Source organism: Vulpes vulpes, chromosome 12 (assembly GCF_048418805.1).
Source record: "Vulpes vulpes isolate BD-2025 chromosome 12, VulVul3, whole genome shotgun sequence".
In the NCBI taxonomy this organism is placed as follows: domain Eukaryota; kingdom Metazoa; phylum Chordata; class Mammalia; order Carnivora; family Canidae; genus Vulpes; species Vulpes vulpes.
In genome coordinates, this window is record NC_132791.1 from 91,756,496 (window position 1) to 91,780,960 (window position 24,465).

Genomic DNA, 24,465 nt, shown 5'->3' on the forward strand with positions numbered 1-24,465 from the left:
AATGGGTTTTTTTTCCCCTTTTACCTTGAATGCCAATTTGATATGAAATTGGTATTTTCCACATACCGTTTTTATACTTTTGTTAATTTTTCTTAGTATGATATATACCTGCTGTAAGTGCAGGTTTGGAAAGACTGGTGGAGTTTTAGTTCTGATTCTTTCTACTTATTGCCCTGTGCATTTCCTTATTTATAAAATGAGTATGTGAGGTAGGACCATCTAGTTGAATGTAATTCAAATTAATTTGGCATCCTCCTACTTCATTTATTTGAAATGCCTTTTGCTGTGTGTCTTCTGTCTGTTATCTCCACTCTCAGGCTGGCCTTACCCACAGTTGCAAGAGAGTTAGTGTAGCTTAAAGCTTCACATGCACTGACCACATTCCATGGCCAAGATCGTGGAAACTTTTAAAATCAGCTCCCCATTACATCTCATTGATCTCATAGAGACCAATGGAACCAAGAGGCCTAGTCAGATTTTTTTCTGAGCGAGGCTGCAAGGCAAGGACTGACTACTTCCTAAAAATTGTGTCTGTTGAGGTGGAAAGAGCAGAAATCCACAATGAAAGACAATAATAGCATTACCTCATATTAAATGAGGTCATCTCACTAAAGCAACTAGAAGTGTCTGGCACATTGCAAGTGCTTAATAAATAAAAATGCTATTATTATTAACCTTTTCATATTGCTTTTTACTTCCTTGTGAGCAGCTTGCATTTGAATTTTTAAAATCTAGTTTGGGGGATCCCTGGGTGGCGCAGCGGTTTGACGCCTGCCTTTGGCCCAGGGAGCGATCCTGGAGACCCGGGATCGAATCCCACATTGGGCTCCCGGTGCATGGAGCCTGCTTCTCCCTCTGCCTGTGTCTCTGCCTCTCTCTCTCTGTGTGTGACTATCATAAATGAATAAAAATTAAAAAAAACAATAAAAAATAAAATAAAATCTAGTTTGGATCCTGCTCCTCAATGAGAGAATTTATACCATTTTCTGCATTCCCAGAATTTCCATTTGCTAATTGGTTCTGTCATCTTGTTTTATAAACTGTTGGATAATCCATCTTCCTTTAAATTGACTTGATTCTTTGTTGTTGGTTACTGAAATGTATATGTTTTTTCCTTCCTCAGTGATTTGCAAAGTATAACTGCTATTTTTTTAGAATATTTTGTTTATTAAAAATATTTTGTTTATTTACTTCTTTATTTGAGAGAGAAAGAGAGAGCATGAGGTGGGAGGGACAGAAGGAAATGGAGACAGAGAATCTCAAGCAGATTCCACACTGTGCATGAAGCCTGATGCAGGGCTTGATCTCATGACCCTGAAATCATGATCTAAGCTGAAATCAAGAGTTGGATGCACAGCTGACTGAGCTATTTTTTATTTCATAACTGGCTAAATTTAAGATTAAAAATTACTTGAGCCTCTGTGTGTTTTTTCTAACCTCTTTAAGGTCAATGGTGGAATAATATGGAGACTTTTATCTATCTTTATGTGACATGAAGACAAAACATGCTTTTATTTTCTTTCACTAGCTCCATGGTATTTGTCCATATGAGTCTGGCTAATAGAAACAAATTAGTAATTGTTGTTGTTGCTATTTTAACATAGTGTAGTTTCTTCTTCAAGGATTCACAAAACCAGAACATTCTCATGTATCTCTTTGGAGATATCTTTCAGGTGTCCTGTGTTCTTTTTCTATGGATACTGTCCAGTGCAAATCTCTGAGATACTCTACAGTCTAGCATTTCTCTCTCATGAAACTCAAGAGGAGAAAATATAACAACAGTTTTCCTGAAGGACACAGTCTGGGAAATGCAGCTCTACACAATGGAGACAACATTTCATATTACTATTTTATCATGCTATTATAAAAAATATGTAATATTATATATTATTAGCAGTTTTCTCAGATTTTTTCAGAGGCCTCCTTGCCAAATAGAATCATGTAGTCCCTTCTAATAAGCAAACGGTCCAGCTAAATGATTTCCTCAAGACAAAAGAGCAGTCTTATTTCTAATTTGAATTTAAATACATTCAGAGAAACACAAACATGGTATTTAGCCTTTAAAGGTAGTATTCCTTCTCACTGTTTCCACTTAAAAGTGTGGGTGTGGAGTTTCAAATAGAATACCCTGTTAAAGGGGCAAGGGGCTGAGTTCAAAAAAATCTTCAGAGATGGTTTCATCATTTATCACTTCATCTGATACCTGCCAAAGTTCTGCAACCTGCAGGTATGATGAGATACAATGTTCTTAAAAATCTTACCTCACAGTAAGTGAGATAAGAAATTCAGGCAATGGCTTCTGTGTCTAAATCCCTTTAGAATGCCACAAATGGGGTGGCACAAATCATTCCTTTAGAATGCACAGGCAGCACAAGTGGAATAAGAAATCAAAGAAATATAAGAGGTCAAACATTTTTGAAGTGACCACGTTGGTGATCATTAAGCAGAGTAAAAAAAAAAAAAAAAAAGCAAAGCTATTTAAAACGGAGTTTGAATTATCATCCGCCCTGCTTTCTGGGAGAGGCTGGGGTTAGGCAGGTGGCATAAAGCAAGCAACACTACTGCAAAGCCTCTACCACTCTTTCATGCCACTAAGGAAGAGCTGTTGAGAGTACAGGACCCTTCATGTTGGAGAAGCACATCAGTGACCCTTGGTGTATAAGTGTGGACACCAAGGCAGCCTCCAACAAAGGGAAACTAGAATTCAGCATGCAACTAAAGAAATGTTTGCTCTTTTTTTTTTTGTAAAGTTTTGTTTGTTTGTTTGTTTGTTTTTAAATTTTAAAGGCACCTGGGTGGCTCAGTCGGTTAAGCTTCCCCCTTGGGCTCAGGTCATGCTCTCAGGGTCCTGGGATCGAGCCCCAAGTCTGGCTTGGCTCCCTGTTCAGTGGGGAGTCTACTTCTCCCCTCCTTGCTCCCCCTGCTTCTGCTCTCTCTCTCTCAAATAAATAAGATTTTTAAAAAGATTTTGAGAAAGAGAGCAAGCATGCACGCCAGTGGGGGAGGGGCAGAGGTAGAAGAAGAAGCAGATTCCTTGCCAAGTGGGGATCCCGATGTGGGATATGATTCCAGGACCCTGAGATCATGACCTGAGCTGAGGTCTGATGCTTAACTGACTGAGCCACCAGATGCCCTAAAACATGTGGTCTTGAAATATATATTTAGAATAAATGTACATAAAAGTAACAATTGCCTTAAGGACTATAAACCCAAGATCCCTTATAAAGAGATCACATGTCAATACTAGGAGAGTGATGATTATCAGACCATTTTGGTGATGCTGCTTAGAAAAAGAAAACTCAGGTTATAAATATCACTTTGCTACATTTACTTTAAATTATTTTGCAAGCAAAGTTGCAGCTGAAATGTCCTGTTTACACTTTGAGAAGCCAGTGACTTATTAATAACATGTTCACTTTCTAAACGAGTTAACTATGACCTAGTTCCTAACAAATATTGATGATCATTTGAAAATAATAGCAATAATAATAACAAAAGACTTAATTTCACTTGCTTTGTCATATTTCATATTAGCAATACTACCCTGAAGAGTAAGCTGTAAATCTTATTTTCCTAATAGGGAAATAAAAGCTCAGATAGCTTAAATTAAGTGATTGAAATAACATTGAAACCTCGACCATCCTGGTCTGAGTCCAGTAAGCGTTCTTTTTCACTAAATTATACTTAATGTTGTCAAAATAGTTGAAGGAAAATGATTTGTTTTCCATGCTCTCCAATAGCCATTAGAATGACACATAGCATCCACCCACAAATAATCACACATCACTTTGGTCTGGGCAATAATGACCATTCACATGGCAGAAAAAGCAGGGATTGAAATTATTTAGAAAGTCCAAGGTAAGAGATCTCATGATATCAGTGTTTGAACAGGGCTCATCAATAATCAAGACAAGAATGGATGCCAATTAAAGTCTGATCGGTTGTGAACTGATAAAGCTGCTAGCCCTATATTTGGCCTCATGCCCTTTCCCAATGTGGCTATGCTGACATGAATTCCTCAAGGTTACACAGATCGCTCAGTTGATATTGCAAAGTTATGTTTTGAACGTGCAATTTTGCCTCCTTAATGAAGGAGCTTCTGCAGGTCATGGCAAAGGAGACATGACACTAAAATACTACTAAAAAGGCATCGCAGAACTATGAACCTGCTTGAATCTTTAAAAATCATTGAGACTGCCAAATATCCTTGACAATGAGTCTGGCATTTATGGAGCTACTGCTCTGTCCAACACCGCAGTAAATATAAAGACATATATAGTATGTAGTAAAGGAGCTTACTAGCCAGAAGTGTAAGACAAAAATTAAACGCATAAAACAATCAGAGCAAAGAATAACCATCATAATTAATTGCTCAATTGTTTGATATGGTTTTGAAGTGTATATACAACCCTTAAGGAAATATGTGTGCCTGTATGGTCTGAGTCATATCTACATATCGAAAAGTTTCAGAGGTAACATCACTTCTCAAAGAGTTTGTTTATATCAAGGAATTTATTTGCCTCCAAATGAATCAGTTTTATTATCACCTGAGGAACTGTTGGGAGCAAATAGTCCTTAGAATTGAGGCCAATAAAAAGAGTGCACTGATACATTTTTTCTGGCCCTTTGGCACAGCTGCTCTGCCTGTGGATATGTGATCAGCAGGACTCAAGACCATACACCAAATCCCTCCTCTGTATCGACAGGCAAACCCAGCACATGGGGTGGGTCTATCGTCTGGAAGACGTGAGATTGCTTGTATGGCCCTCAAATCGAGCATTGTGGAAATGAAACATTTTTGAAGAAACTGTTTTTTTTCACAGACTCTGTCCTGATTTACAAAACATGCTTTGGGGATGTGTCTGAAATATAACAGAATGCTCAGTAAGTGTAATATAGTTGAGACAGCACATATTGGCAAATAGCATCAGATTATTTCTGGTAATGTCTGCAGATATGTAGATATAATTAGAAGAAAGCAGAGATAAAATACAGTAACTTGGTTTTTAGAAAGTCATTAAAATAAGAGAGGTGGCTAATAGTTTGTAGAATTCCAACTTTTAAGTCAGAAGGACATGTAAAATTATTACTTCAAGATGGAAGTAATAGTTCATCACTTAATGAGCACAACATCTTGGGGCAGTCCTTGGATCTTTTATTGGTCAAAGTTATAGGTTGTGGAGAGCAGAATAGCTCTGGCTGGTTTAAGAAGGAATAAATATATAAAGGGGACTTGGGGCTGAAAGGGCGTGTGGCAAATACTGTCTCCAGTTTTCTCTACTTATAAAGGGTCTGGCGTGTAAATCAAGTGAGCCAGTCTGCAGGATCTGGTACAGAGCTCCAAGCAATATACTCAATTGACCTAAATTTAAGTTAATTAAAATCTTGATGTCTAAGAATCATTTATAGTTTTTTTTTTTTAGCAATTTTCTGTAATGTTTAGCTTTTACTTACATATCCAATAGCAAAAATAAATATATACATTTTTGCTCTTTAGGGTACTCATTGATCTAATAAACCTTAGGCAAATATGTAACTTTGGTGATTTGGAAGGGGACAAAGAGCCATCAAACTTTCTGCCTTTAAGATTCTTCTATTAGGGAAGATGTTGAAGTTTGAATATTTTGATAGTCTCATGTAGCTTTATAGTTGAGAGTTATGAACTATATGACATTCTTTTCATGTATACTTACTTTGGGATGTAGTAGAAGTCTTCCCATTGAACATGTGATTTTGGATTTCAAACCTGGTAGATTCTCTCTCTCTCTGTGTCTATCATAAATAAAAATAAATAAATAAATCTTAAAAAAAAAAACCTGGTAAAGATGTTTTGGAGGAAAAAAACTAGGATCACTTTCCTGGAAAATAAGTAGTCAGACTATAAGTCTTTTATAATACTGGTTGAAAAGTGAAGCATTGAGTCCTTGCACAGTTTACGGGTTGCCTGACTGAATTATTTACAAAATTTCCAGTTAGTCACTTGAATGTTAAAAAACAGATTAAAATGAAATCTGTCAAGTTTAGAAGACAACGCATTCCTGTTCTTGGCTCTAAAATTAACTCCAGATGAAGTTCATCTTACAGTAATCAGATTTAGGGTCTCTGGCCAACACATATTAGAATCTAGAATGCATATGAGGCCAACTGGACCATTCTGGATGGCAGAGTGTGGTCGAATCAAACCATAAGCAGTGGGCCCTGCCACACAGAGTGCTAAACTGCCAGGTTTTTTTTTTTCAGATTCTGTGGCTCAGGCACCCGCCAAGCAGGAGATTTGTGATGAATAGCGCCCATATTGATTTTTCCATAATGGAGTGTAAAAGAAAAATGGACAGGTTTTGTTGCAGGTATTTTCATGGGGTACTAAATTGGAGGATTAGTTGCAAACAGCAGTACTGATAAAGTCTGCTGTCCATCTTGATGGTTGGGTCTTTCTATTAAAATGACACATAAATAACCTATTATATCCCCCACCCATGGAAATTCAAATGTACCTGTCAACTTGATAAAGCACTTGCCTGGAGGGAAGCATTGTTTACATTTTTACTCTATTCTTCAGAAAAAGTGAGATTCTAATTATTTCTCCCTCTGTAAATTAATGCTGACTATGATGGTTAGCATATCTCTGTATTGTTACATCTTTTGGAAAGTTAAATAATAGAACTGATCCATCATGTATTATGCAATGTGTATTTTATGACAGCCTTCCCTAAGCTCTTCCATCTCCTCTCTGTAAATGCTCATTTCTTCTCTAACTTGTGTGCTTTCTGCGTCTGTCTTTCTTTTTTCTATCCCATGAGAATTTTTTTTTTTTTTTGATACCCAGTTAATTCCAAAACTCTGAACTTCCACCCTCTGTAGCCTGCCTTGTTTCTTTCCCTTATGGAAAAACATATACAATTTTCAACGTACAACTACTTGTTTTTAATCATCCTGTGCCATTCTTAGCCTCCTCCTGGGATATTTTTCCCATTAGATATATCATGTTTGAAGACATATCATTTGGTTATATACAGAATTTCTTACCTCGTAAGTAATTGGGTTGATTTTTCTTCAGAATAACTTCACCTTTCCCTTGTTGTTATCCTTTGGTTGATACTTGTGCTAATAATCATGTTAAACAATGCCTATAATAATAAGCTCTTACCACTTTCCCCAACTTATTCCATCTATTTCTCCTTTAACTATTCCTTCCTCATCCTCCCCCCCACCCTAATCTCTACCAAAAAAAAAAAAAAAATGTTTCTCCTCATGGGCAGAAAACATATGGGAAAACATACTCTCTATGATTTCCTATATTAAGCCAATAGCAGTTACCTAAAGTAACTTTAACAATAAGGGTATAAAGTACCTAATAATCCCAGATCTAGTGTTTTTGACTGTTTCCTATATATAGATAGTCACTAATATATTCATCTGTTGAGTGCTGTGCTTACTAAGTTTTATGTATCCACGAGGTGACCGTAGAATTCAAAGCACCTGAAAGATACAGATTCAAAAGAATAAGTGCCACTGCGTATTTGCAGATCTCTGCACGGCCATCGCTAGAAGTGTGGCAGAGAGAGAACACCATGCCTCATGCACCCTGGGCTCAGCCTTCCCAGCTATTCTCTTAAAGGATCTCCAGGAGTTAATGGATTCCCTAGTTGTTCTTTTCCCCTAGTTTGTAAATAAATCTCAAGCCAATCTTTAGTTTAATCTTCTCTAATACCTGTGTCTTCCATGAGTCAATTCCTGCCTGAATTCAAGATAGTACACCACAGAATTACTGGCAAGTTTCAGTTGGGGATCTGTAGCATAAACAATTTAAAAATCTGTAAATATTCTTCCTTTGAGCCAATTTAACAAAAGCTAAATTAATGATAATGACTTTTAGCTGAAATAGTAAAGCAGTTTAATAACTTCATTAATTTTAACGTGTTTTACAATCAATTTTTAATAGTCACCTATATGTCTTTAAAAATTCAATTTTCCTATTGCTCAAGAGATATTAATATATTCTTATGATTTCCAAGGAATTATACCAAATGCTCTGGAAAAATATTACAGTATATTATCTGTCAGCTACTATTTTATTTACAATTCTTTTACATTATCTTGAAAATTATATATTGTAGTGAGAATTAAGGCATGAATTTTATTTCCTCTATGCCTCCTTTCTTATAAAGGAAATGGGTAGACTAAAAGCCTTGTTTGACAGTTTTGGTTCTCTTAGTAGATTTAAGAGAAAAATAAAATATGTTGAGATAATATGTTGAGAGATAATCTGATAGCTGGACAAAACTCAGCTGCTGATCAGCTGTTGATAAAAAATAAAGCTATAGTTTTGACAGAGATGGTATTAAACTGTTATTAAAAGATAACTAAATAAATCTTTTTTAAAAAGCCAGAAATGCCTGGGTGGCTCAGTCCATTAAGCATTCAATTTTTTTTTTTTTAAAGCATTCGATTCTTGATTTTGAATCACGTCATGATCTCAGGGTCATGAGATCATGCTCTGTGTTGGACTCCACTATCAGCAGTCTGCTTGAGATTTTATCTCCCTCTGCTGCCCTGTTCCCCACAACTTTCTCTAAAATAAATAAATAAATTTAAAAATAAAAAATTACAGAAAGGTATTGCTAAAAATTCTTTCAATCTGACATTGATTAAAGTCTGGATTATGGTATTTTTTAATTACCCAGAAAATAGAGGTGCTCTGTTGTGTGTATGTATGTGTGTGTGTGTTTATGAGACAGAAGGAGACAGACACACACAGAGACAAGGTACGACTCCACACTGATGTGTCACTCTTATCTAACCACTTATCCATTTGCCAGTCTCATGTCAAGTAAACTGAATAAATGAAAGAAACTAGATAGTGCTGCATGTCACCATACATTACCTGAAATAAACAACTTACGAGTCCAGTGGTCTATTCTCTTTGTATATAGGGAGATGCTGACTCTGTTTGGTGTGTGCTCAGTAGAATTTTATAGTAGATGAGTTTCATGATACATTTTAGCTAAAATTTTGTAAGTATTTATTTCCTCTAGACTCTACGTGAGAAATGCTTGGTAATCATGGTCCTGTCACTTGGATCTTGAATTTCTGGCTCCCAGATGGACACAGTGATGGTTTATGTTTGCATATTTTGGCATTGTACTCTTTCAGATTATAGCAAAGTTGAAGAAAAAAGTTCTATTAAAAATAAGTCTATTATTATGATTTGCTGATCTCTAGAGACTTGAGGGAAAATACTTACTTATGGAAAGTCATATCCCTCAATCTTGGATTTTTTAAATGTATTCTCATTCTAATGCATGTTCATTACTCTAATATTTTACTGTATTTCAGAGATTGAAATTCTCTTAGAAATCACTGAGTTCGGGATCCCTGGGTGGCGCAGTGGTTTGGCGCCTGCCTTTGGCCCAGGGCGCGATCCTGGAGAACCGGGATCGAGTCCCACGTCGGGCTCCCGGCGCATGGAGCCTGCTTCTCCCTCTGCCTGTGTCTCTGCCTCTCTCTCTCTGTGTGTGACTATCATAAATAAATTAAAAAAAAAAAAAAAAAGAAATCACTGAGTTCAATCATTCTATTTTACCACTAGAAAATGACAAACCAAGAATTTTGCCCAAACGATAAGAATACAAATCTAGAATTTTGTTCTTATGACTATTGTGCAAGACGTCTTTCCAGAAAGGAGAAAGGATGATAAGCCAGAAACATAGGCAAAAATCAATGGTTTATTTACATTAAAGTAATATTATCCATGTTTCCAGATTTTATGATCACAGAGTGTATAATCAAACAATCCAAAGTTTGTATTTTTAAAGTGTTTTGGGTTTGTCTTTGGCCTAAGAAAAGAACTAGAGGGAAATATTTGTCAATATTTCCTTAATTGCTCTTTAAAATTTTTAATGTAAATTCAAATTAGGGAAACCCAAAAAGAATAAATGACAAACGTGTATAAAACTTTACATTACAATGGGGTCAATCTCTTAGAAACCAAGAAATGCCACATTACCAGTTTCTATTAACCACGTTAATAATTATAAGCATTCTGTGTCATGGACTATGCAATTGCCACATGGATGCACTGGTAAGCTAAGCTTCTACAGTGCAGCGACTCTTCAACATTATGTCAGTATTGTCTTCAACTGGAGGGGTAGGTGTTTTTCACCTTTAAAAGAAATAGATGTAGAATTTACAGATGGCCAAAGTAATAAGAAAACAACTTATATGACTCTTAGACCTAGAAGATACCTTAGAAATTATTTCATCCAATTTTCTCATTTTTATAGATAAAGAGTATGACCCCCAGCGTTGGTGACTAAGGCAGGGCACAATATAGGTGCTCTTTTTCCTAGAGTATTGTTTTTCATCAAAGTAAACAAGAGATGGGATGTTTCTTTACAGCTAAGCCCTCTCCAAACACTTGATCCCCATTTCTCAGCTTCAATAATAAAAAACACAGATATAGCTATTTAATATGTATATATGTGTGTGTGTGTATTTATGATTTAAAGTGCATATAATTCCCTAGCTTCATTGAAATAGGCACTTGGCAACATCCAAGTGGTTTTCCATCCATTTCACAGGTTTCTCTTTTTTAAAAAAAGATTTTATTTATTTATTTATTGGAGAGAGAGAGAGAGAGAGAGATCACGAGCAGGGAGGATGAAGGGTAAAGGGAGAATCAGACTCCCTGCTGAGCAGGGATTTTTTTTTTCCCCACACAGGACTTGATCCCAGGACCGTGGTATCATGACCAGGCAGATGCTTAACCACTAAGCCACCAGGTTCCCCCACTTCACAGTTTTTAAATGTGTTCTAAGAGAAATAGTAGAGATAGAGTTTAAAAGCCTGAGTTCTGGGGTCAGATGTCCTTGCAACCATACTTTGGCCCTACTATTTACTAATTTATCCTAAGTAAGTTAGTTGACTTCCCCGCCCTAACACCCATGCTTCATTTTCTTCACCTGAAATTTGGGATAATAACCACCTAGATTTATAAGGAGGATTAAATGCAGTAATTTATGTAAGTGGATCATTCATTCCCTGTGTTAGTTTCCTGGAGTTGCCCTTGCAAAGTGCCACAAAGTAGGCAGCTTAAACAATAGGATCGTACTATTTCACAGTCCTGGGGGCTAGAAATCCAAGGTGAAGGTGTTGGCTGGGTTGTTTTCTTCTAATAGTTCTGAGGAAGGATTTGTTCCATGACTCTCTCCTGGCCCGTGGCAGTTTGCTCTCCACCTTTGTCATTCCTTGCTTTGTACGTAAATCACCCCAATGTCTGCCACCATGTTTATGTGGCATTCTCCCTGCTTGTGCATGTCTATCTTTGGGTCCAGAGTCCTCATTTTAAAATTAATTAATTAATTAATTTATTTATTTATTTATTTATTTGAAAAGGAGAGAAAGAGACAGAGCGTGCATACAGTGTGGGAAAGGGCAGAGGAAGAAGGAGAGAATCTCAAGCAGACTTCACGCTGAGTGTGAAGCCTGACCCAGGGCTCAATAATACAACCCTGAGTCCATGACCTGAACAAAATCAAGAGTTGGACGTGCTTAACTGACTCAGCCACCCAGGCACCCCCAGATTCCCCATTTCTGTAAAGACACAGTCATATTGGCTCAGGGCTCACCCTATTGATTTCATACTGATGGATTGCAAAGACTCTATCCCCAAATACATTCACATTCATAGGTACTGGGGTTTAAGACTTAAATATCATTGAGGGAAACACTATTCAATCCACAGCCTTGTCCCCATTCTCAGTCTATTCCTCAGAGTCAGCCAGGTGATCCTTTCTATAATGCCATAGATGTTACTCTTCTGTACACAAATGCTCAATGGTTTCTCAGTCCCATCAGCATAAAAGCCATCATTCTAGGGCCGACGGGTGGCTCAGTGGTTTAGTGCCACCTTCAGCCCAGGGCGTGATCCTGGAGACCCGGGATCGAGTCCCACGTCAGGCTCTCTGCAATGGAGCCTGCTTTTCCCTCTGCCTGTGTCTCTGCCTCTCTCTCTCTCTCTCTCTCTCTGTGTGTGTGTGTGTGTGTGTGATGAATAAATAAATAAAATCTTTAAGAAAAAAACAACAAAAAACCCCCCATCATTCTTCAGTTGTCTACATATTACTGAATGCTCGGTTTCTCGCCCTGGATTCCCACCACTCTGATCTTAAATTCTTTTTCTCCCCTTGCTCATTTTGCTTTCAGTTCTTTTGGTCTCGTTGCTTTTCCTTGGACACATGGCAGGTGTATTCCCCTCACAGCCCTTTTAGTTGCTGTTCCTTTTTCTGACACTATTCTCCCATTTAATAAACAGAACTGATACTCTTTCACCACATTCACATTTATTCCATCGTCTCCTTCCCAGAGAGGCTTTCCTAGAATAAAATAGAAGCTCTGAATAAAAAATAGCAACAACATAGCCCATTATCCATGGACTCCACCCATTGCTTCATCCCCTACCCTGTTTCCTTTTTCTCCATAGCATTTATGATATATTCAGTTACATATCCTATGCTTCCTCCCTTGCAATGCCACCTGGGGTAGAGCAAGGACTTTGTCTGATGGGTTTTGTATCTCCATATTCCCCCAGTATGAGGTAAGATTTCAGTAAATAGGTTTTGAGTGAATCATCAAATAAATGCATGTGCTTTGAACAGAGGCTTTTATATAATGAGTCTAAATAAGTATTATTTATCATTCTTATTCTTAATATTTCCCCAAATAGCTACTGCTGTGATCAATTTTCTATATGCTATTTTACTTCCTTTTTAATTCTGCCCTGGAAATTCCATGCCTAAAGAGAGAACTCCATTCACAACAAAAGGGTAAGGATGATGATGAAGTCAGGAAACTGACAAAATCTCATGAAATCCTCAAAAGGTGTTAACATTCTGGAAACTTAGACTCACTGAAAATCTGGTTGAAAGATGAATACCAATTTCCCCCATTCTTTTATTTTTTAAGACAAATTCTCTCTTTTCCCCTGTGTGTAGCTTTTCTGTTCCTTCCAAATCTTAGCACGGGGGACATGTCCAGCATTAGTCATCTATCGTCATCACTTACAGACATGATTTATTCCTCCTCAAATCTTTTAGAATTCCTAGTATCTCATAGGGCATTTAATAATTGTAAATGAGAGTTATTTACATATGTGTCTCACTTCCCATACTAAATTATGAGTTTCATGGAGCCCAATATAATGTGATTTAACTTGTCTATCTCACCTGTATATCTGGCTGAATGAGTGACTCAAAAATGTCCATGAATAATGAAAAAAGACCTAGTTGTTGTTGTTTAAGATTTATTTATTTATTTATTTATTTATTTATTTATTTATTTATTTTAGAGAGAGAGAGCACATGTGAGTGGGCATAGGGGAAGAGAAGAAAGAGAGACAACAGACTCCTTGCTGTGCAGGGAGCTGGACGCAGTGCTTCACCCTAGGACCTGAGCAGAAACCAAGAGTCGGCCACTCACTCAACTGAGGCACTCAGGCATGGTACCCCTAAAAGGGACCTAGTTTTAAAGCCCAAAGGATACATTCTGATTTCTTTTATGGTTGTGAAAAACAACCAGAAATCATTCCCTGGTCCTATAAGAGGAAGGTATTAAACTAAATACACCCCCTTTTTTCCCCATTAAACAACTGTCATTCCAATCAAAATATTTCTTTACTTGTTGGGCTGTTAATAAGGCAATTAATTACCATATAATGCATTGTAGCTTTGGAGTAAAGGTTTATATGCGTGCAAAGGGGTATTATTCCAGGAGAGTTATGACAGAGGCAATCTTTGGCTTGTGGGTGGAGTAGGCGGATGATGTGATAAGATAGCAGCTGAACAAACTTCACTAAATTAGGAAATAAGGAGTTACAACTTGCATTGCGGGAAGTTGGTGGAGAGTTCACCTCACTGATACTTCTGAAGGCGTGGCCTTACTGTTTTTTTTAAAATGACATGAAAGAGCGGTTGTTTTGCATATTCATTTTGGAGTTGGCAAAAATGAATCCATTTCAGTGGCTTCAAAGATAGGCATGCGAAAAAAAAAAAAAAACGAATATAAAAACAGGGTGCCAAAAAAATAAAAATAAAAAATAAAAACAGGTGCCTTCAGTACCGAGTCCATTCAATACTGAGTCAAATCACTGAATTCATTTATGTATTCCTTCAACAAATATATATTTAGTGCCTCTTATGTGGGCCAGGCCCTATTCTCTTTTCTCATGAAACTTATATTTGTGTGCAGGAAGACAGACAATAAACAAGTAAATCTATAATATGGCTGCTAGTAACAGTTTTAGCAAGTGTTATGATGAAAATAAGGCATAGGGTATGGCTGACGGAGGAAGTGTTATTTCATGTGGGGGGCGGTCAGAAGAGATGCACCGATAAGGTGACATTTGGGTAGCATTTTAAAGGAATGGAGTAAGCTAGTAGGTGTCTGGGGAAGATTCACGCAATAGCCATTGCAAAAGCTCATGTAGGAGCATGCTCAGTGTTTGGTAAGTTCATCCTTGCTGCTGCCAAATCTCCCTCCTAGATCTTCAGCCAATTTATAGAACCTAACTAAGGTTTAGAGAAAAAAAAAAGAAGAATTGGTTAGGGTATAAATAAATTATAATATATGTAGTTTTGTTCATTTTAGTTGATGCAAAAATATTTGGGGACTACATTTTGGGAGTCATTTATCCCGAATATAAAATAAAACAGTCACACATAAACACATCTACATATACATAGAGACAACTTCTCCCTGCATCTTTTGCATGTCTCATTGTTTGGTATTTTTTGACTGGTAGAGAACATTAAACTGAAGGTATGGGATAAGAACCAAGTATTAGTCACCAGTATGGTGGTGGCCACCCTTTTAGATGAATAATTTCCTGATAGAGAGCTCAGGGCACATCAAAGCAAATGTAGAGGTGCTGGCTGAATAAATATTTTAAAAAGAAGGAACAACTAATCTTCATACTTGTAGATACCTGAAACTCATTTTATCAATGACTTAGTGGCTTAGTTGGATTGATGGGTTTGAGTAAACTCTAGCCGTAGCCAGGTCTATGGATCACAAGGCAAGCCTGCGATCCAGAAAGGAAAAACAAAACAAAACAAAACAAAAAACAAAAAACAAAAAACAAAAAACAAAAAACCCAAAACATTGTAGTCCGATTTTTCTTCTTCTGATAATCGGACTAAAGCTGGCTGCCTTAATTAAGTCAGTTCAATTATTTGTCTTCAGTTGCTTGGGACCAGATACTAAAATATTAGATCACAGACAATTTCATGTTGTGTTTTCTTTTTTTTTTTTTTCTTTCTGGAATTCAGGGGAAGAAGGCTTCTTTTAAATTTGAAGATTTGCGTATATAGTGCAATTCTTTGGCCTTGGTTTAGGTATTTTATGCAATCTGACTGTAAAATTAAACATTTTCTTTTCCTGTGTCTCTAGAGAGTGAAGCCTATGAATGGAAAATACTGCTAGCCATGTTATTATGATTGCTTTCCATTTAAACAAATGCATTTGCCACCTGTGGGATTTATCTCCAAAAGCAGTGGGCGACTGGAGCAAATTTTTGTTTTTTTCCTTCCCTTTCTCCCTTCCGTCATCTTTTGAATCTCTTCTCTGTTCCTGATCTCAGATTTGTAGCAGAATGTTTTCACCTTATAGTCCTCTCTTCCTGTCGGTAGCCAGTGCTTCCCAAGCACGGTGTAAAGGCAGAAGAAGTGTGTGTGTCGGGAGGGGCGGAGGTGGAGTTGCTCTATGCTTGTGCTCTCTCTGAAACAAATCTGTAGCTGTTCACATAGAGTTGTATTGGTGCTATTATTAATATTTGCATGCATATGCCCAAGCAGAAGCCTTGGGAATACTGCTAACACCTGTGTCTTTCTACTTGCATGAAATAACCTGTAACTTTTTCTTTCATTTATTTCTATTCCCAAGAGCTTTGAAAAAAGCGACATATAACCAGAAATTCTTTGTGGTTTTCTAGTGTGTTTCTTAAGAATTTTGCAGTAGTGCTATGAAAAGCACGTATTTCTGCTGACAGATGCAAGATGTAAAACCTAGGGGTTACTAAAATTAGAGACAGTCATAATAAGGGAACTTACTATACAGTGCGTATGCAAGCACATATAGATATACATTAGCTTTCCCAAACTGCGTAATTTCTATCTAAATTAAGCACAGGTAATTTTGTTTAGAAGTATGGCTTTCTGGCAATGCGACATAGTTTATTGCCTTTCTCCAAATTGATTCGAATTTACTTAAGTGCTTGTTCCATACTCCTAATGGTTATGTTAAAGAAAGAAACAACAAAGGGATAATCATCTTACTTACCTAATTTATTTGTAGGTAATCTTCTATTAATTTTTTTTTTTGCTGTTTTGTTTCAAAGCGACACGAAAAATGAAGAAATGTGCAAAATTGCTGATATATGTATAGTCTGCATGGAAATAAGAATGTCTTGATGAAAATTGAAAACATTATCAAATATGTGGGATATGCTTTCAAAACTTCTCATATTATCTCAGGTTTTAGTGTTTAAATCAAGGTCATAAGTTAGATTCTCCTGTGAGCCAAGTATGTCTTTGTCCAAAAAGTGGAAATTACGGATGAATCAAGTAAGACTATCCATTTTTCTGTTTGGAAAACCAAACCAACTCCTGCTATGTCTGCTATGTCTTTTTTTTTTTTTTTTTGCACATCCTGTGAATAGGAGTTATCATCTTTTACTAGATCCAAATCTTTGCCATTTTTTAAATTTACACTGAAATAGATGATATTGGAGAACTAAAGACATGCTTAGTCATACCTTTGCATTCATTGATTCGAAGGGAAGGCATTGCTTTCTAAGACAAAATAAAGCACTCTTGGGTGAGACATCCATTTTACTGAGACCCAGGTTTTTGATGACACGTTATGTCCCAAAGAAATGATGGATAAAAATCACCGTCATCGAGGCACAACTTTTTTGGAGTTCTAAGCTTTAAATACACGAGGGACCAAGTGGATCATCCAGTATGACCTAATTTCCTGACCCCCGTTCCCTCTTGCTGACTTTCCACACTTGTAAATAGAGTGCAAATTCCAGTGAGGAAAGAAAAGAAATCCACCCAAGAGCTGGCCTGTTAAAAATGTATCTATGCAGTAAATCTGTGTACCACTGTGTAATTATAATAACATAAACAAATCCACTATAAGGACATTCACATCAGACCTAATTTCATGCCGAACTATTATAATGCAATTAACAGCCTCATAGTCCTGTTTTAATTAAGCTCTGTTGTGAAATATGCAGCATTTGAACCTGTTCCGGCCTGTTTCGTCTACCATTGAATTACCGCCCTTAACTTGTTTTTCTACCAAACGATGAACTTCACTTAAGGATTAGTGTTTGCGGGTCTGACGTGCTGTGGGCTCTTCCTAAGCTTTTGTGACTCCAGATTGAGCTCCTCAGCTGTGTCCTATATGTGTAGTCTCTTGACTCACTTGTCTCCATAGATGTGTTAACCCGCTCTGGGCATTCCTGGAAAGGAAGGGACAGAGCTGATGGGTTTAATGAAAGAGATTTCAGGTGGCCGGAGAGTTCACTTGTGGAACTACCTTTGGATTCCGTAGGGCACAGTAGCTGTCTTCCGGCCTATCGTTTTGCACAAGTACTGAGTGAACTCCAATTTTCCATAGGTATCATTCAGACTGCCAAATAGTTTAACCATTCCTCACTAGGAAATTGAAAACAAAAGCATCCCGAGAAAATGCAGTTTATAGAAAAAATCATATCCTGCTTCCCCCCCTTGTATCCCTCACCTACCCTAGGCGAGGATGTCTAGGTTGTCTGGTATTTGCCTTAACAGATCTTTCCCTCCCTCTATTTGAATTGTCTTCCTGGCCTGAAATAAAATCAAATGAGAACTACTGCATGTGAACAGTTATCAATGATCACAGGTCAGTTTGCCGAGAAGCTTATTACTCAACAGCGCATTTTAAAGAAATAGAGCTAATAGTCAAGGAAGCACAGTTGCTGAGAATCACGTTCACCCACATAGATTGTTCAGACATGAGCCAAAGGACCGAAGAAAAATCAAATGGTGATTTCCCCATCACTCCTCACCTCTGTGCCCACCCTCTGATCTGCCTTTCTTCAGATTTAGTTCCTGTTATAAAAGCCATGTTCTTCTTCTTTTTCTTTTCTTTTTCTTTCTTTTCTTTTTTTTTTTTTTTTTTTTACCTTGCCCTACTTTCTTAACCCTAGGGAGGATTTTAAGAAGGTTTCAAAGCTAAGCATCCCCAATTGCTTCAGGCTGTCTTCAGTTGTAAGTCAGAATATAAAGCAATTACCCGTAGGGTAGGATGTGTTCATGGCCAATGGGAGAATGTTCGATATATCAGTGGGTAACCGAAAATATTCTCTTCTGCGTGAACATCTGGTTCAGATTCTTAACCATTTCTAGTGAGGTTTCATGGGTTTCTCTGTCTCACTTCTGCTGTGCTCTGCCTTCTTTTCTAGGAGGAGGTGTGTACCCATAAAGCAAAAGAATAGGGTTTAACTCGATCCGCATGCCCTGTTGTTGATAGATATCCCCTTATCCTATCTGAAGACCTGCTAGCTAGAAATCCTGAAAACTATGCCAGTTGCTTTTGTATCACAGCTTTATAGCCCAAAAGAGGGGAGAAAAAACATACTCCGGTATCTTTTCCAGTTAATTATCAATTCAAAGAACCTTGAGAAACTTCCGTGGGCTCTCCGTAGACTCACTGCCTGCAGTAATTTGGACACCGCCTCTGTTCCCGACTTTTAAGACAACTCCACGACATCCCTTTTGAGTCAAGAAGGGTGTTTACAAAGTTCCCACCCTGACCGAAGATAGGAAGAAAAATCTTCTCTTGGCTTCTTCCATATGAGTGCTTCACCGAAGGGAAAGCACAGCATCCAGAATCATGCTCAGACACATCCCCATTCTGCAGCCACACACTAGCGTGCAAAGGTGATCGTGTACTATGTGATCAAGCATTTTACCCACAGTGTAATCAGAAGTGCCTGGGCTGTAGAGTCAGACCAACCTGGGTTCAGATATCAGAGCTGCCTCATTATTGTTGGGGTGTCAGGAAGCTACTAGGTTATACACCTCTTTTCCCCACCTGAGCTATTTGAGAAAATTAAGGAAACACAGGAACTGGACCAAAGGCAATAAAAATGCCAGCCTCATTACTGATAAAGCTGTTTGGAAGATCTGGCTCTAGATCAGCTGCCAAGTGGGCTTGTTAATTCATCACCCCACTAGGGAGGAGAGTCGACACAGACGGAGCTGGAATGCAAGGTCATGCTCAGAAGAGGCTGCTCTTGCTAAAACCAGACTATGGATGGGCAGGGACTATGGGTGCCTTCTTGAGGCAGCTTGGATGTAACAGAACAAGGAGACAAGGGCAAGGGGGTGACTTTGATCTCTTGTTCCAAATTCACCAGCGAGGACATCACATTGTGGAGAGGAGCCAGGAGCATAGGGCTCCCTGAGGTGAAGGGATAAGGATTATCATCTCTTAGAAAATACCATCACGTACCTTAAGTTGCTTAAAATTTCGGAGCTTCCGTTTCCTTGTCTATAAAACTGGAATAATATACCAACCTGGCACACTTGCAACGTTAAGTTAAAACATACATATAAACGTGTGTGTGTGTGTGTGTGTGTGTGTGTGTGTGAGTGTGTTAACTGCCACTAAGGACTGCGAACTTCCTTTCAAGTCTACTTCTCCCTTTCTCCCTAGACACTTAGATCAAAGGTGTCTCTAGGCAAAGGCGGGTTATGTTGTCTTCCCTAGGGTGAGAGATAGTTAAAAAGGAGAAGAAGAGGGAAGTGCATATCAAAGTGACTAAAGATTATTTTAAAAATCTACTCTGCACGTTGCTACTGCCCAAATCTTCGATATCACTTACCTTTTGAAGTGCGTCCACTTCCAAAGTAGGGGTTGCTGCTTTTCAGACAAGTGTGCGCATCTTCGTGGACCTTTCAACAGACCTGCGGCGTCTAGGGGGGCAACACAGGTGTGTGTTCGAGTGCATTTCCAAGGCGGAGAGGCTCTCGTCTATCGGGGCTCCAATCTAACTGCCTTTTCAACACTACTTCCTGAGACGAGCAGAGACTGTCTGGTTCTCCGGGATATGGCATGCTTGTTCCCATCTCATTTATTTTAGTCTGCTTTTTCTGAAGCTTAATCTTTGACATCCAGAGGCTGGAAAACATCAGTGAATGGGCTGCCTTTAAAGAAGAGAAGAGAGACATATGTAATACCCGGCCTGGAGCTGTGTGCACACAGTGGAGAGCAACGAGGCCTCTGTTCTGATCCCTCGCAGACTTTCTGAGGGGTCCGAAGAGCAGCCTGTCCTCATTCATCTCCTGATTTTACCTGGGGATGTGTGGTGTTGCTTAACATCCTCAGCAGGCTACTATGCAGATTAAGGATTAATTATATAAGTTGATTTATATTTGCAGAGCTGCTATCACAGTCGTGCCCCAGTTTAGTGATTTTCTCCTTGAGATATATGTTCAATGAACTGTTGTCGCTCCCCAAACCTGCACTGCCTGCTTGCTCACCGTAGTGCATTTCAGGGGCATCACTGGCCAGCAGGGTCTCATGCTTGTCCACCTTTGAGGTGCCTTTTTCACTCACAGCTCAGATCTACCTGGTGACCAAACTCTGATGAGTCCATATCAGGAAAAGAAATCATTCACTCTGACTCCATCCAACTGCCGCTGCCCAAGCACCAGGCCTCATCATCTCTTTCAGGTCAGATGAGCTCCAATCGCTCATCCTTCTGGTCTACCCTCCCTCCAGGGCGCTTTCAGCTCTATTACTCTATAATACAAATCAAGCCTCTTCTGCTCAAACCTTCCTGCCCCCCCCCCACCCCACAAATGATCAAAATATCTTAGCACAGCATGCAGCAGCTTTGCAGTTCTGGATGGTGTTTCCAGCCTCGCGTCCCGGCCCTCACACCCCCTGCTACAATCCAGTCCCCTGGAGCATTCATCGGCCTCTGACCCAGGTGCACTTCTGCAAAGCAGTGCCATTAGGACTATGACTCCTTTGCCAAAAACATCTTTAGTGCTTTTCATCCCTCCTGAAATCCTGGGGAGGTCTTGGGGACCCAACTCACACCTCATGTCCTCAGGAAGTTTCCTTCTGTGTCCTCATCTCAGAGTAGAGTATTCAGTTAAATGTCTGCTTACTGTGAATTCCTGCTAGGGTGTTAGTTCCCAAAGCATGTTTAGATTTTCTCAGGAACCGAAAATAGAATGGATCCTCAGTAAACTTCTGTTTTTAATTATAACAGACCTTGATCTTTTCTCTCGTTCAAACTGTTTCAAGACATTTACCACTTCTGTACCTGTTCATCCAGATTTCAATCTTGCCTTTTTTTTTTTCTTTTCAAAGAAAAACATCACTAGCTGGAATCTTGGGAGTTTATTGTCAATTATAGATTTGGGGTAAATAGTAATTGGCCAGAACTTTCTTTCATATTGTTAAATCTTTCCATATTTCTGAGGGTTTAACGCATTTGTAAATCATCTTAGGAGAAGTTAACTTTGGAGCACATGTTTGATCTGGACTTTCTGCAACAACAGATAAATGTTTCATGCCTCAGAAACAGCCAGTGAGGAAAGAAATCCATTGACTACTTTCCTCTATCTGCTTCTGAAACTACTGGCATCTGCAGATATGGAAATTGGAAATTGTAGAAAGCATCTCTATAGCTCAGTGGTTGTAGGAAATGATAACAAAGATATCTGGAGACCAGAAGGTTTATCAGCCACAAACAAGTTTTAGAGCGGTTTAGTCTAATCTTCATCACTAATATTTTAAACGAGCAATAAAGGTGTTTTTTCCGTTTATTCATATTTCATTTAATATTAATGAAGGCCTCACATGGGTACATTGTATCAGAATATGGAATTGTTACCTGAGAAATCCTACCAGAAATAAAGTCCAGTAAGTATAAAAGTAGGAGTTGTTATAAAGGAAAAATAGTAGATAAATGTACGAAATATGCAAAAGTCCTGCCCTGTGAACTACAGCAAATGTATCTTTAATTTATCTCATCCACTGTTTTTGATGATGCCAGTGACTTAGCACTTAGCACAGTGAGAACAAGGAAAACGAGCAGGGATTTCTTTTGGATGAAAAAGCACAAACACCCATTCATAACACCATCCATAAGCATTTTTTTTTAATCAACATTGTCATTGTCACATCCTGCTTGATCTTCCTACTTTGGGTTAATATGGGAGCCAATTACAGCTTCATCTGTGTAGAATTAACTTTATGGAGCACACACCGGGGATTTGTCTATCTTCACTATTTAGATATATGTCATAAAAATATGCATGGAATGGAGTACAGGCATTGCAGATGGCAGAGACTTTCAGATTTATTGTAAAATCATTTAAAATTGGTTATGCTCTTGCCAGAAGTTAATTAATTTTTTTTCTCTTCTTTTCTGGGGCTGGGGGGGCTTGGGGGGGCTCTGTGTCTCACTAGGTGGCAGTGTGCGATTATATCTGGGAAAACCATGGCGTCAAGTCCAGAATCTCCAGCTGTGACCTCCAACAGCAAAATAAAATTTCTGTGTCTGCGCTTGGTCCAGGAGATGTTACTTCTCATGTGTCTATATGTACCGTTTATCCCAGTGGGTTCCAAGAGCTATACCGCCATTTTCTCCGACTCCCCAGTGGTGCCATTGTTGAGGTATGTGCATCTGAACATATTTTCTTTTATTATTATTTTTTGAACATATTCTAATGCAAGTGCTGTGTATGTTGTAGTGCATGAGTGTATGTGTGTGTGTGTTTATACTTGATTTCAAAGGCTTCAAAATATGACTTCGTAAGCATATTGTATAATTAATGCCTCTAATACCATAATAGACTTGAAGATATATTTGAGTGTTTTCCTAAAGAAATATATGTGCTGCCGAAGTGAGCACTCCTAAAGAAATAAAGGTGTTATGTAAGAAGTAAACTGTTTCTGCAGATAGCTTTGTGGCAGGGAGATAGGAAACAAATCAAGTGAAATGATTCAGGATTCAGCCTATGAGAACTTTAACTCAGTTAACATTTGTAAACATCAGCAGATTGATGAAGAATTCTCTAAATCCACGGACACACTTCCATGCCTCAGGAAAGCTTGCAGTCCCTTGCTCAAATGATCTCACACAAAATGAACAAGATGGTAGCATTTAATACTTTTTCCATAAGAAAAATCTTTTTTTTTAAAAGATTTTATTTATTTATCCATAAGAGACACACACACACACACACAGAGAGAGAGAGAGAGAGGAAGAGACACAGGCTGAGGGAGAAGCAGGCTCCATGCAGAGAGCCTGACATGGGACTTGATCCTGGGTCTCCAGGATCAGGCCCTGGGCTGAAGGCGGAGCTAAACCGCTGAGCCACCCGGGCTGCCCTCCCTAAGAAAAATCTTAAAAAATAAAGTCCCCATCCTTAAATCTTTAAAAATGTTAAAGGGGTGCTTAGCAAAGATCTTGAGGCCATGCTTTCTCTGAAAAGGCCGGAGTCTTTAGGTGAGCTGAGTTTAGTTTAAAATAGGGATCTCTCATGTTGCACCATATTCTTCAAACCCAAATATCATGGCCCGTTGAAACCTGAGGCTCAGTCCTATTTGCCTCAGTGCTGTTGAATTCTAAAGTCTGAACGAATGTTATTTCCCATTAGATGGTAGAAATAAAGGGTGGGGTAGGAGGAAAATCTAGATATATTTCATTACTGCTCCCCTGGTGATGTTGGCATGACCACATCACAGGGGCACAATATTAATTTGTAAGAATTTGCAGGATATTTCACCCTTTTCGTATGGACTTTTGCCATTGTGTTTTCTGCTAGAAAGTTGATGAAAGTCTGTCCTCATAAATGAGGACATAGTCTGTCCTATTCCTTTGAATAGAACCTTGAGGAAATTTCCAATGGCTTAGAGATCAGTGTTGCAAATAGGGAGCTTCTCCTCTCTACCATCCCTACCCACACAGCATTTGGGTACTTGAGCGACTCACAGAGATGCTCTCCTGGGAAAATCCCAGATGTGCCAAACAGATTCTCCAGTACTTCACCTCCGGGATCCCTTATTGAGTGGTGAAATGATGGAATTGTGTATATTGCAGCAGAGCAGCAGATGGAGGAGATTCTGATTGTATCTGTTGGAATTCCTTGAGAATTCGGGTCAAGGGTTGCTATAAGTACTTTGGCATATGCTCCCTTTTTGGACTTCAGAGACATTTGCTTTAGAAATCTCCAGAGAAAAACTGTCACGGCTGAATTGTTGTTGTTTTTGTTGGTTTGTTTTTCAGTTTTGTTGTTGTTGTTGTTTTTGTTTGCACAGGCACCTGTGCTTAATTATGTGCATATACCATGCACTGAAAGACCTGAAGAAGCCAGAACACCAGGGGTGTCTCTGCTTCTG

The 24,465-nt window shown here is 38.5% G+C and overlaps 1 protein-coding gene across 1 annotated transcript in view; it reads left to right on the plus strand.

Moving 5' to 3' along the window:
- The window catches only part of LOC112920437 (uncharacterized), a gene marked incomplete at its 5' end in the record, with an annotated part of 293,948 nt that overhangs the window by 253,267 nt on the left and 16,216 nt on the right, over positions 1-24,465 (plus strand). The window contains one exon of the mRNA XM_072731939.1: positions 22,531-22,737. Within this exon, the coding sequence (XP_072588040.1) occupies positions 22,531-22,737 (207 nt within the window). The remainder of the gene's footprint in view (positions 1-22,530; positions 22,738-24,465) is intronic.